The following is a 13,951-nucleotide window of genomic DNA, read 5'->3' as shown; positions in this document are numbered from 1 at the left end:
TTGATACCAGAGTATGCCGCCACCACAGATGATCAGTCCTGTTCCACAGAGCTGACTCTGTATGGCACAAGTCCATCGCAATAATCAGTAATTGCTCCCTGGTTCTGAGGCATTAAAAAAAGAAAAAAAGCAAAGCTTCTGATGTTCCCTACACCGTCCACAGGCTGCTCTGATAACACATTACTGAAAATCCTTCACCAACTTCTATATTGTGGCAGCGCAACACCTGTTGGGCTTCACATTTTCATCATCTGCTTGGAATAAATTGTAGTCATCATCATAACCATAATCACAGTAATAAAAATGCCTTCATCCGCATGCCAAATTACGGTGCCATTTGATTTACAGTAATTGAGCAGGGGGAGGGAGACAGAGAGCACTGTGCATGCGCACGTGTGCACACACACACAAACACACCTGTATGGCTTACACCTGAGAGCAGGAAGAGCCCAGATCTAGAGATATACAGACATTCCCCTGGGCAAACAATGACTAACATTGTGACATGTGTAATGCACCAGGTGTGCAGGAGCCCAAGATAGATTCTTCATGAAATTGGGGGGGGGGGGGGGGGGGGGGAAATGAATGAACCTCAATTTTCCTAAATTGCATTAAGAATACAAAATATTTAATTATGAACCTTAAAAAAATACAAAAATATTAATCTATTGAGATTTTTATGGACATCCTCACCCTATTTGGAATAATGAAAGGCACACAGACGTGAGTCTGGAATGTTCCTGAACACTTTAATGAAGACGTTTGAAACGTTGTGCCATCTAAATGCACTTTTTTTTTTAAATAGCCCTTTATGCACGAACAGACACAACACAAAGAAAAAACAGCAACCACCCCCCCCCCCCCACACTTTGTTATGTATTTACACAAGCCTTGGCTTCTCTTGTATGTAAAGAAAATGTCACTTCTGACAGCCTGCATACTGGACCCAGTCTGCTGTTAGCATGGAAATCATCTCTCACTTGCAGCGCTTCACATGCAGAATATACAGACAGCTTTACTCCAGAGCCCACGCTGAATGAATACATGATCAGTGTTTCATTATCATTAAAGACTAAATCAAATTTTTGGAAAAAAAAAAGCAACTCCTAAGGTACACTGGGACCTGGCAAACATGAAGCCTGTAGTCTTTGCCCAGTGCACAATATACATGTCTTCAACAAAGCATTTCTAAATGAAAATGCCCATCGCAAACCTTGATTCAGAACAGCGTGTTGTGTCATTATGCTTGGGAAACGTGTGGACTGGAAAGGAAATGGGAAAAATCACTTTCTAATACCATTTCCTCCTTCAATAAAGACAAACTAGTAATACTGAGCAACGATAGGCTGTAGTCACACAGGATCAATGGCCTAAAGTTAGTGCACTCATTATGAGAGTTTGCCCTCCTCTGTGACAGTTTACATAGCAGTCCCAGGCTTCTCGGTAGCTTGTAGTCGTGATCTCCTCCGTGCTATAGCTTCCTGCTTCTTCCTCTCAATCTCAGCAGCAGAGCACCTGACAGCTGGCTGGATTGTGACAAACACTGCAGAAACAAACCGGCACAGTCTGTAAGCGGTGGACAGGGTTCCCTTTCTGCTTGACAAGCACTCCATTCTAAGAATCAAACAGTCTACAAAAAGTTTAATAGACTCCAACACAGTTTGGTGATTTCCTTAGTCAAACACACCTAACTCGATCCAATAGTTAATTAGCAGAGGTCTGTTAGAGCAGAGAAATCAACTGCGTTAAATTAAACTGCGTTAAACTAAACTCCAGGAGCAGGGACGGGCATCCCTGGTTTGCACCGTTTTGCATTTCATGTAATAACACAGAACTTAAAAAATGAATTCACCAAATAACTCGACAGCAAATCCCCATTTGGCGCCTGGCAGGAAGAACTGCCAGCCACTCATTAGCGGGAAGGTGTCGCAGAATGATAAATGGCTAATGAGTTAATCAAACTTCTTTATCACACTAACACACTGCGGTAAGGAATTATAGCAACGCATTACAGACATAATACAATTTGACCACTAACACGCGAGTTACACAAGGTACAAAGCTTACCTTTGTTGCTCAGTACCACGGGGTCAGACTGATGTCTCTTAAATGTGGAATGGTGGGAGGCAGAGTTTTCTGCAGAAGAGCCATGTAACCTAGCCTCCCACCTAGCGCCTGTGGTCTGCTTGGCGAGCGTGACTCCAGAGGCATGTACCGGTGTGAACCGGTACCGGTTCAACTTGCAACACTGGCGACTGGATCCAACTAAGTCCTGTTTGTTTTCAAGGGCGCTCGTAGCACCCGGTATGGAATACGAGCGGGCAAAAACGCGCACCGGCTGCTCGCGCTCAGTGGCCTGGCTCGGGTGAGCGGTCCTGCTGTTACTGCCAATGCTCTGAAAATTGGTAGTGTCAACGGTTGAACGTGTTTTCGAGGTGGAAACCGTGGATTTGACAGAGATGAGGTTAGTGCAGGTGCCCTCCATTTGCTGCTCCTGACTGGCTGAGATTCGTTCCACGTCATCACAGGCCTGATACAGCAGACGATCATCGTCGTCTCCATCACCCCACAGCGAGTCTAGCTCATGGTCCTTCTCTGATGCCCTAGCCGATCTGCCTGAGTTTTTGGCTCCTGGGCTTCCACTGCCTTGGGTCTCCCTTTTCATCTCACTGGTTTTGACAGTCATAAGTGCCTGCTCCCTGCAATATGGGGATGTCTGCGCTCGGGACAGAGAGGTTTCAGCCTCAGCTTTTTCAGCTGGGTCAAGGCTAGGCTTAAGCAGTGGCCGAACAGCACCAGTCTGGACATAAGGTTTTGGACCTGGCCTGGAAATGCACCGTGCCTTCGAGAAGGTCCCAGTGTAGGTGCTACTGCTGTTGCCACTGCCGCAGCTTGGGAGCCGTGGAGGGCATCCGGCTCTGCTGCCAGGTCCCTTTGAACTGATTGTTCTCGCAGCCCCATCTACTCTTCCCCGTGGAGCAGAGGCCAAGAGCTCAGGATTCTGAGTTACCTCCAGCACGAAGGAGTCATCCAGCAGGTCATCGTTCTCCCAGTCGTCGTCAAAGTCCGGCTTTGGTGCTTCATTTGGATGCTTCGGGACGATTGTGCCATCTGAACAGTCTGGCCTCCTGGTGCCGACGCTCTCTGCTGCAGGCCTGCTCTCCTGTGAACAGTTAGCTGACGGAGGGCTTAGCCTCCCGCTCAGGTACTGGGTAGGCCCATCAAAGAGAGCATGCAGCTCCTGCTCCTGAGCATGCAGCTCCTGGCTTATCTCCTTAGGCTGCACTGGAACCGGAGTCTGAGCTCTGGCAAAAGGTCCTGTACCCTGTGACTCCGAGTTGTATGGAACAGGTCTGATGAGCTTGTCTAGAGCCTCACAGTTTTTGGCTTCACTTGCCTGCCATATTTCCAGGTCCCTCTCTTTATCCTGACGGGTCATGTTGATGTCAAACTGCTTAGCGAGTTTCATGAGGTCTTCAACGTTGCTTTGACGGCTTAAGGAAAAAGAATGGGTCAAAAGACATTTTAACACTGCTAGTTGGTAACCATCAGGATACCAAATTTAAAGGATACATTAATACATTTTAAACAAGTGTGAAATAAATATTTTGTATCTTATCAGTTATGCTGACAGTGATGATATACCAACCGTGCCGAGGATCTCCTAACTCGAGGCTGTTGGAGCTCTGGAGTACAGGGAATGGCACTATCTCCAATCCACTGAAGCACTAAATCTTTATCCACAGGCTTTTCATCCTTTAACATCAAACGATGCAGTGTTATATGAACGTGAGCAACATTGTGATAGACACTATGAATTCAGTGTAGAGCTCCTGCTTACATTTGGTGCAATCCTACTGACAATATCTGATATCTCCACACCTCTGATGCCTTCTCCTGCTCCTTTTCCTATGAAAATGGTTGCAAACTAATAAAGTTATTCCATGCATATTGTCTGTGTAAATGCAGAACATGATTATTTTGTAAGTATGCTACACACAATTACACATGGGAGGACAGAGGCCATGACATGTACAATACTTGCCATTCCACAATGGAGGTGGGGATGCAGGATCCCAGATGATCTCCTGCAGGGCATCGGCCTCGTTTGGTGAATCTCCACTGTTACACCCATTAAACCTAATCCTCGATAGACGTTTGGGGGTTTCAGAGTCTGATAATGTAAAGTGACAGCTGTCAATAATTAAGCCCATCTCAACATTTGCTGCATGCAGCTGCAAGTAACTGCTTTCCTACCAAGACCTATATCACTGCATTTAGATTCATTTGTGCAATACATATTAAACCGAGTTTAATATCACATAGTCTGCATTAGGGTTGGACATCAGCTTCACGCACAAACTGGAGTGTAAATGGGGCGTCCTCGCCTGACGTTGTGGCAAACTGACAAGCTTATCTAACTGATGTATCTAGTTACCTTACGACGTTGTACTGAAAAACATTCGACACATGCACACGCAAAGACTAAGAACATTGTTTGTAGTCTACGTGCAGGTATCGCGCAACCCAGCATCAACTGATTTTTACTGCACATTTCAGATTACTTAATGTTATGTCACATTGTATCTAAGTAGCTATCTAAGTAGATGAGACCCAAATGACCTTAAGATAGTCAGTTAACCATTTAACTAACGTTAGTTTACGCATGTAGCCAGCTAGCAAGCAAGCAAGACAGAAAACACCTAGCTAACCTAGCTTTATGAAAACGAACGCCATGTCTAGCGTTTGTTAGGTGGTTTTCTTCTAAGGTCCGTAAGTGTTGGCAGTATTTTACCACTTACCCTTTCGATAATAAACAGAGGTGTCCAGAGACGGAGACTGTGCCTGTGCCTGCTTTCGCGTTCTGAAATGTTTATTTGCTTTGAGCTTATTATGCGAAAGTTTTGAAACTCGGCTACAAGTTTCTGTGGTGTCATCTGCTGTGAGCTGGCCGCCGATGTCTTTTGTGTCTGTCATGCTTATATATCACATATGTACATTAAACGACGCTTCTCCTTCATTGCGTCCACATGTATTTTTATTTAAGATAAACGCTGTTATGATATTCATCCTCTCGCAACGGCGCCATGTTTTCGGTGCTTCCCACGGTTGCGCGTTTCTAATTGGTCCAGACCACACAGCCGGCGAATCGTGAGATCTCGCGAGATCTCGCCTTAAAATATTATTGCTCTGGTCCTACCCATAGATATACATATTAGACATAACTTTGTATGATCCGTGGAACTTTGTAGACTTGTAGGTATTTTATATATATATATATATATATATATATATATATATATATATATATATACTACTATTTACTACTATTTTGCTACTATTTTGAATCTAAAGAAGATTCCAGGGAGTAACTGTAGTGTACTGTACTCAAAGATGTAGTGATAGTCAAGATTGTAGTGCAGTACACAAGGTTTCCAGGGAGGTTTTCTTGCATACGTTTCACGTTACAGAACTTCAGAAGCAATTGCTTCTTTTATTCATCTGCTGACAGAAACAGACCATTAAAACATGTCACTGGGAGTTTCTTGGCCATTTATATGTGCTGTCGTGGATGCTTGGATGACCTCAGAAGTACATTAGTAATGTCTGTTGGCGTTCAGACCCTGAGTCTGTATTGGCCCTCAGTACAATATGCCAATGAAACAGTACACTTGCTCATAATGGTCTCTGTTTGGCTTCTGCACAGTTTGTGGAGGATTTTTCTCTGTAAGTGGTTAAAGGGGCTGCCTTACTGGGAAAGAAACTAACGTGCACTATGTCACTGCTTCAGTGCTTTGAAAACATGCCAGTCTATTCATTTTCTGCTTTCTGTTTTTTAAAACTCACTAACCATCCACATTTTAGAAACATAATTATTACAAATTATTATGGATTATATTTTCTTACAGTTATTACAGTTAGTGACAATAGCCCATCTGCTTGAACACATAAATACTGTGATCCATAACTTAGCCAATTCTTCATCGATGGTCAGTTGCTGACCACAGAACCACAGTTGGCTGGATATTTTTTATGGGTGGGAAATTTATCAGGCACATAAAACCTCCAGCAACAACTGTTGTGCCTGATTCACGCATACCTGCACGATACCCAAGACCAGGCCGCTAGCATGGCAATGAACGACATAGAGAGTGGCTGACAAATGCTGTCCATCAGCAGATGAGCTACAGCTTGCAACTGAGCACATATAAAATGCACCTGCCACACAGATGCACCCAATAATATGGACACTGAGTGTAGGTTCAAGGTCAATGTTTTTAGTAAAGTGTGTGTTGAATATAATTGTACATCACTTTTCTAATGTTAGAGTCTTCAGCTTATGTGCATATCTAGATTGTTAAACCATGATTTGATTTTATGTAAACCTTAGCCTAACCTACAGAATGCAGCCTATATTATCCCCCCCCCCGTGTGTATGTGTGTGTGTGTGTGTGTGTGTGTGTGTGTGTGTGTTTGTGTGTTTGTCTGTCTATTTGTGGTGCGTATGTGTGTGTGTGTGTTTCTGTTTCTGTGTTTGTCTGTCTATTTGTGGTGTGTATGTGTGTGTTAGGAGCAAGCAATAGTATCCTGCTGGGATCTGGTAAAGTGATGTGTATTTTTGTCTGAGATGGCTTTATTGTCAGCACTCATATATCACACACACACACACACACACACACACACATACGCACACACACACACACACATTTCCCTCTGAGAATGTTACTCACAATGGAATCATGTTATCTAAACGGTTACAGGGGAAGACAGTTCCTTCAATAATATTGCAAAAGATGAAAAGTGTAATAGAAGCGGTCAGGTTCTTCTGTCTGGACACCAATAGGTGCAAAACAGAGGTAGCAGAACACCAGTGTTAGTGTAGGTAGCATTAAATTACTGTTGAAAGAAGCCTAGCAACAAAAGGCATAGCAGCAACGAACATGGAAAAGTCACTAATTAACAGAGTACCACACAGTCACTTCTGGGATCACACAGAGACATTTCCCTCCGCTAACTTTGCGTCACATTGCCCTCCTTCAGAGAAGCCTCGAGGCCCAGTCTACAGCATGTGGAAAGTTACTGTAACACCCACTGTCACACCAAATTTTGGTAGACGTAAGAACAAAAGGCATGGGTTTGTCACTTTCAATTTGATTACGAGACACTGAAGCTACCCATTTAGCCACTCAGGGAGAGCGCTCGGCTCCCCTGCGGCCTAGCGACCAGAGGATCTCCATGCCCCCACAGCCCACGCACCCACCCCATGCCCCCCATGCTCCCCACGCACCCTGCGATCTCTATGCCTCCCATTCCCCCATGACCCCAGGCTCCCCATGCTGCCCCCTGCAGAACTCACGTCCCCCGCCCCGCCCCGCCCCACCCCACCCCGCACACCCCTGCGTTCCCTACTTCGCTTATGCTCCCCATACCAGTTTATTTATTTGTTCCACCTTGGTTGTTTAGACCCAATTAAGGAGCTAATTGCAGAGATCAGGGAGGTTTGCATTGTTGAAAAAGTGCTGGCGTGCTCGGCTAATTGCCGTGGCAACTGTGGGTGTTTACGAAAATTCGAGTAGAGCTGGAGGAAAGGAGGAGATGTTCTCTCACCCTCTTGACTCTAAAATGTGTGTGTGTGTGTGTGTGTGTGTGTGTGTGTGTGTGTGTGAGTGTTGTGGTGGGGGGCTGGTTCAGGGAGGGTGTGTGTGATGGTAGACAGCCAGGTAAGCACACGTGGCCACCAGACTGTGCATTCCAGGGCAGAACACAGCCACAGCCGCCGAAATAATTATCACCTCCGAGGGCTCCTCTTTCTCTTCTCCTCTGTTCGAGTTCCCCCCTGGACGTGCGGAGCCTAGCGAATGACACCTAGCATGTGGTGAGACTCAGGAATTGGGAAGAAAGCCAACAGACGAATCTCGTGCCAGCTTGGAACTAAATGATCTCACTTTTTTGGGGGGGTGTGGAGGGTGGTGACAAGACTCGTTGGATCGGAAGTGTTCAAAATAAGGCGCTTCGTTCTGTGTCGGCCCGCTGGGTGTGGTCGAACGTAGGCGATCCGGTTATGATGCACGAGCCCACGTGGGGGAAAACATCTGAATAAATGTTCCATACGGTGGGCCGGCCTAATGTGTCACTGTGTGCCTGGTTAGCGCCTTTCAAAACAGTGGCTTCCTGGTGTGTCAGAAGAGCCTGGCTCCATGATAACTAAGAACACCGGTTCACTGTGAAACGAAGAGCACAAAGAACAGACCAAGTAGGAGTTATCCAAACACAGGAAGAAAAGCATCATGGGTAAAGGGGCACTTCACGTAGACGTCACGTCTAATGCCACTTTAGCCACCCAGGACCATGCAAATCTAGAATTTGCTGGAGATTTCTGATTGGATCCTAAGGATCCTTCCTTTAAGCGTGGGCTGGTCTCCTGTCTCCTGCAGTATGCAGCTGCGCTGGTGTTGAATGGGAGGGAGCCTGCTAATGAGGAGGGATGCGATGGAGGGTGCGGAGGAGCTGTTCCTGCACCTCCTCCGCCATGTCTCCCTCTCTCCTCCCTAAAGGAGATCCAACCTGCCATTTCTCTCTCTCTCCCTCCTGCTCTCTCATTCTGGCTCTGTCGCTCTACCACTTTCCTACTCTCTCTCCCTCCCTCTCTCTCTCTCTCTCTCTCTCTCTCTCTCTCTCTCTCTCTCTCTCTCTCTCTCTCTCTCTCTCTCTCTCTCTCTCTCTCTCCCTCTCTCTCTCACTCTCTCATTAATCAGTCCACAGGAACGTCCGGCTGTGTGGCAGCTTGACTGCTCATTTATTCTGTTTATAATAGCAACGCCAGTGATAAATGTCCCGCAGAGTGCACATGTGCTAAAATATTCATAAATTGGAACTCTTAATTTGCAAAGGTGGAAAACCAATAAATTTCAAAAGCAGCGACAAGTCATGTTATATTTATATGAATATGCAGGCCATGGGTGGGACATCGAGATTAATTTGTTCAGTGGTCGCAATTGTAATTTGCTCCTTTTTTGCAATTAGTGTGGAGAGTGGTTCATGAGAAGGAGACAGTGTGTTCACCTCTTTGATGTGGGCCGCTGTAGCAACAGACCCAGATTAGGGGAATTCTGCTTCTAATCGGTATTCAAAGAGGAATGTGAAACGATGAAAATCATATTAAAAAAAACCAACTTAAATGTAGACACTATGATTAAAGGGAATCACAGCTGTTTGGTTTGGCCAGCGTTTCTTTTCATTGTTTGCCTCTATCAAAAAAGCAGACATATTTCAATATCTGTGACGAAAGCCAAAGTCTTTGCCCTTGTTTAAAACCAGACGGAAATGTGATCGAGTTGTTATTTAAGCAGTGTGTTTGTGAAACTCTCTGTGCACATGCACTGAGCAGTCTGTCACGGGGGTGGGGGTCAGTGTTCGCCCTGTGCTCCGCCTCTTCTCCACCCGCCCGTGCTGTAGGTAGACTGGAGGTGGGGAGGCGGCTGCCTCTCGCAGAGTGCACCCGCACAGGTCTGCCCCTCCTGCCGCATGGCTGACAGGAACAGGGGCCAGATGGCGCGAGACAGGAGAGGAGGAGGAGGAGAGAGAGAGAGAGAGAGAGAGAGAGAGAGAGAGAGAGACACTCCCTCCAGCCAGACCGACTGTACTGAACCCAAGGTGAGAGCCTACGTCCTGCGCCAGCCGTGGCCGGTGACATGTGTCTGATGGGCAAGACCCTCTTCCATGTGCCGCAGTATGGGGAAATTTCTCTTCAAAGTCAACGTGGAGAAGCAGAAAAAGATCAGCCTCGCACTCATCTATAACAGCCTGAAATCTGAATCCACCGTGAGGGAAACGATGTGGGGCTGCGCGGGGCCCCGTGTTCTTTATTACTGAAGGGGGATATTTATCATCGTATTACCTCTTTTGTATTCTCTGTCATACAGAATGCCTTCCATTTCCATCCAAACAGCGCAGCTCAGCTCCGTCTGCAAGTCCCCCCCACCCCCCCTTGTTTTAGACTCGCGCTCACTCTCTCTATCATCTGTAACTTTCCCGTCTGTCCAAATGGCTTTGATCTAAAATTGTCCCTCCGTCGAGTGCTTGTATACAGTAATTTTCAGATGGGCTTTGAACATATTGAAGGGGCTCAGAGCTGCTTTCACTTTCATCCTCTGGTTCCTTCTCCCTGGGAAACGAGGAGCATATGGCCAACACGTTCGCTCAAGTCTCCAACAACGGGAGGGACCGTATTCCAACTCCTGCATCCTGTCATCAAGCGAATCCCTGGGTACAGCCCTGTCCCTCCCTCAGTTGCGCACGTACATGCACTCAATTGCACACACACACAGACACACACACACACACACACACACACACACACACACATTAATTCACACACGTGCATGCTCACACACACACAAACACATTTACACACATACCATTTATATAATTACACGTTCATATTTACATGTTCTCATCAAAGGCTAGGTTTAGGGTTAGTGTTAGGGTTAGGGGTAGGGGTAGGGTTAGGGCTAGGGCTAGGACTAGGACTAGGGCTAAGGTTAGTGTTAGGGTTAGGGTTAGGGTTAGAGTTAGGGCTAGGGCTAAGGTTAGTGTTAGGGTTAGGGTTAGGGTTAGTGTTAGGGTTAGTGTTAGTGTTAGGGTTAGGGCTAGGGCTAGGGCTAGGGCTAGGGCTAGGGCTAGGGTTAGTGTTAGGGTTAGGGCTAGGGTTAGTGTTAGGGTTAGGGTTAGGGTTAGGGTTAGGGTTAGGGCTAGGGTTAGTGTTAGGGCTAGGGTTAGTGTTAGGTTGAGGGCTAGGGCTAGGGTTAGTGTTAGGGTTAGGGTTAGGGTTAGGGCTAGGGCTAGGGTTAGTGTTAGGGTTAGGGTTAGGTTGAGGGCTAGGGTTAGTGTTAGGGTTAGGGTTAGGGCTAGGGCTAGGGCTAGGGTTAGTGTTAGGGTTAGGGTTAGGGTTAGGTTGAGGGCTAGGGTTAGTGTTAGGGTTAGGGTTAGGGTTAGTGTTAGGGCTAGGGCTAGGGCTAGGGTTAGTGTTAGGGTTAGGGTTAGGGTTAGGGTTGTGGGTCAGATCTTAGGGCTTTACTGAAAAATAAAGGAAAAAGCAGCAATGATAGTAATAATTTAAAATGTCCTGTACTGAGTCCATTGATTTTACTCTTTTGTCCAAAGAGAATGTAGAGAGAGAATATCGGGAGAAGAGAGTGTATAGAATGACCTGGAATGGTGGATGCAGAACAGGGCTGGAAATGTTCACAGGGCGTTGTAAAGCTTGTTTTTCATTAAGTAATGAATATCAAGAAAGTCACATTACAGTCATCAGTAATCAGAGATGCTAAACAAACACTGTTTATTCTCTCTTTCCAATATCTTAAGGGATCTTTAGTAGCAGTGTTGCGCTGCAATGTTTGAAATAATTACACAAGTCCCACATCGCCTGAATCATCCCTCTTCAGCTTGAACATATGCCACAGGGTCTGATTCCGTGTACTGCTTCTGTGAGATAACTAGGACATGGGCTATGTATCCTGTATTCTCACTGCACCCATGTATGTGTACGTTGGAGGACAGAGGGAATATGAGCTCTTCTTACTGTATTACTGCCAATTAGACAGAATTAGTTTAGGAACTGGAGGAGATCCAGAGGCCCGAGGACCACAAGCGCTGTTGTGAAGACTCCGCCAACAGGCCGGCTTTTGCGAGTGATATGGTTGACAATGTCCCTCTCTTCCATCCTCCCTCTGTGCTGCCCCTCCCCCTCCTCCACATCCCCTTATTCCCAAACAGGCCCAGGATCAAGTGGGAAACAATCCAGAAGTCGACTTCGCTGCAACAGACTGCTATCTGACCTCGTAAAGGCATTACAAGAGAGTCTCAAGGTCTTGCAGGGAGCCAGAGGGAGGGGCCTTGTGGGGAGGAAGGGGGGGATCTTGTAGGAAAGGGGGGGTCTTGTGGGTAATGAGGGGAGGGGTCTTGTGGGTAATGAGGGGAGGAGTCTTGGCAGGGCCCTAAAAACACTGTTTGCAATGCCAGAGAAACAGCCGATTTCTGGCACCGAAGGCTTTTCTCAAGCATTTCATTATTTTGGAGACAATTAGAATTGTAGTTATTCTATGAGTAGCACAGACATACAATTAAATCAAGCTAACAGAAAGAAAACTTGGTGTGATCTATAAACAATAGGCTTATGTTTCACAGACTTTAAGATGGACTTTTATTTTGACAAATCTGTGTTTGACTGGCCTAGGGAAAACAGAAGAAAGCAGGGTAACTTCAAATCTGATGTATTTTTCATGTAGATTTGTTGTTTTATTGTACAGAAACCTTTGAAGCAAAACATGACTATAGTTGCAAAGTCAGAAAACAGTGGTAAAGACATGCCCCTTTGTTTTACTCTGCCGAGTAGACATCGTTCCTCCACAACCCTCGGTCCTGTTTGTACCACAGGCAGAGAGCTGAGGGAGGCAGAAACCTTCTCCTGTCCTGGGACTCCCCACACTCCCAGGTGGAACCCCACCACCTCACTGACAGTCTCATGCTAATTTCCAACTTTCAAAGCTTGTAAACTTTATCTAATTATGCGGCAGAACATACACTCAGGTTCTGGCAGCTTGCGCATTTTAATTTATGAAAAACAAATCTGAAATATGCAGATGTCTTTTGTTTGAAGCAGATGTTTGGTCCTGCTCGCCAGAATTCAATCAGCGGCCTCTCTGGAGGGCTGGGGGGTGGGGGTGGGGTGGGGGGGTTGGGGTGTGTGGTGGGGGGGGTGGTTCTGTCCAAGGGCCCGTTTGATGACTGATGGGAAAGTGGTGATGGGGCAAGAAATGCATGCTCACATAAACACACACACACACACACACACACACACACCCTGCAGCTGCATTTTGGGCGTACGGGTTGACTAATGCGTGTCACGCCCTTATTTGTAGCCCAAAAGACATGATGCCCTTCTTCCATTTGTAGTGAATGTGTCTGAGTCAGGTCGCTACGTTTGACATCATTTCATATTGCGAGGGGTACTCTGACAGAGCCTGGGATCCGTCGCTCAATGGCCAACCGCAGCGAGGGGGCACAACTCACTGCACTCCCATCCTCCCGCTGCCGTTCTCACCTCTCGCGCGTAAAAGGAGTGACACAGCACAACGCACGACACCACGTGTCTAGCGGAAGGAGGATTCCAGACTCTACCCAACCTTTTTTTGCACCTCTGTGTGGATGTGTTCAGACAAGCGCTGTTAGCCGCGCTCATTTCTAATTTATGGGACTCATTAAATGTTGGGAATGATAAACACAGCAATTATCATTCATCTTGATATATTATTTACAAGGTCTCAGTCTCCTGGCTGGGGAGGTGAACTCAGGGGTGGGGAAATTTGGGGGAATTTGAACCCCCGCCCTTTGGGGTTTGGATTGCACCTGTCCAAAAAAAAAAAAAAAGAGAGACAGAAAGAGAGAGAGAGAAATAAACAAAACAGAAAAAGACAAAGAGAACAAGTGGTGCTTGACTTCTACGCCAAGTACCACTGCTCCTAGGTTTCCCGTTTCATCGTTTAATGATGCTACAGGAGGGTATTACTTAGCGGCAGTCTTCGTTAGCCCTCATTAATTATTTCTTTTGTCTTTACTCCCAGTGAATTGGTTTTCCCTCGGCCTCTCCCATTCATCACGCTCTCTGTGGGTTTGCTTCCCTTTAGCTGACGGATGGGCGTCTCGGGCGGTTCTTCGGTCTCAGGGCTGCGACCTGACTGGAGCCTGGCCCACTGTCAGCCGAGCATGAGCGACGGGAAGTGGCAAATCTTGCCTGACGGGGCGGCCTCGATTCTGGCCTTGCAGGAAGAGGACCTTGATGGCAACAGAGAGAAAGAGAGAGAAATGGAAAAGAGAGAAAAAGGGAGATTAGATAGATAGATAGATAGATAGATAGATAGATAGATAGATAGATAGATAGATAGATAGA

General features: G+C 46.4%; 1 protein-coding gene across 1 annotated transcript; it reads right to left on the bottom strand.

Annotated features, from left to right (window-relative positions):
- Positions 1-710: 710 nt before the first annotated feature.
- On the bottom strand, positions 711-5,101 carry si:dkey-78p8.1 (ewing's tumor-associated antigen 1 homolog). Its single transcript, XM_027022807.2, has 6 exons — positions 4,803-5,101; positions 4,046-4,174; positions 3,842-3,909; positions 3,650-3,756; positions 2,068-3,494; positions 711-1,543 (listed from the first exon to the last, which is right to left on the bottom strand). The coding sequence occupies exons 1-6, from the start codon at positions 4,975-4,977 to the stop codon at positions 1,419-1,421; spliced, it is 2,031 nt and encodes a 676-aa protein (XP_026878608.2). The 5' UTR covers positions 4,978-5,101; the 3' UTR covers positions 711-1,418.
- Between the last annotated feature and the right edge of the window lie 8,850 nt (positions 5,102-13,951).

The sequence above is a fragment of the Electrophorus electricus genome, chromosome 11 (assembly GCF_013358815.1).
Source record: "Electrophorus electricus isolate fEleEle1 chromosome 11, fEleEle1.pri, whole genome shotgun sequence".
Lineage (NCBI taxonomy): Eukaryota > Metazoa > Chordata > Actinopteri > Gymnotiformes > Gymnotidae > Electrophorus > Electrophorus electricus.
Note: the sequence above shows the minus strand (reverse complement) of the source record. Positions and strands in the feature narration are given on the sequence as shown.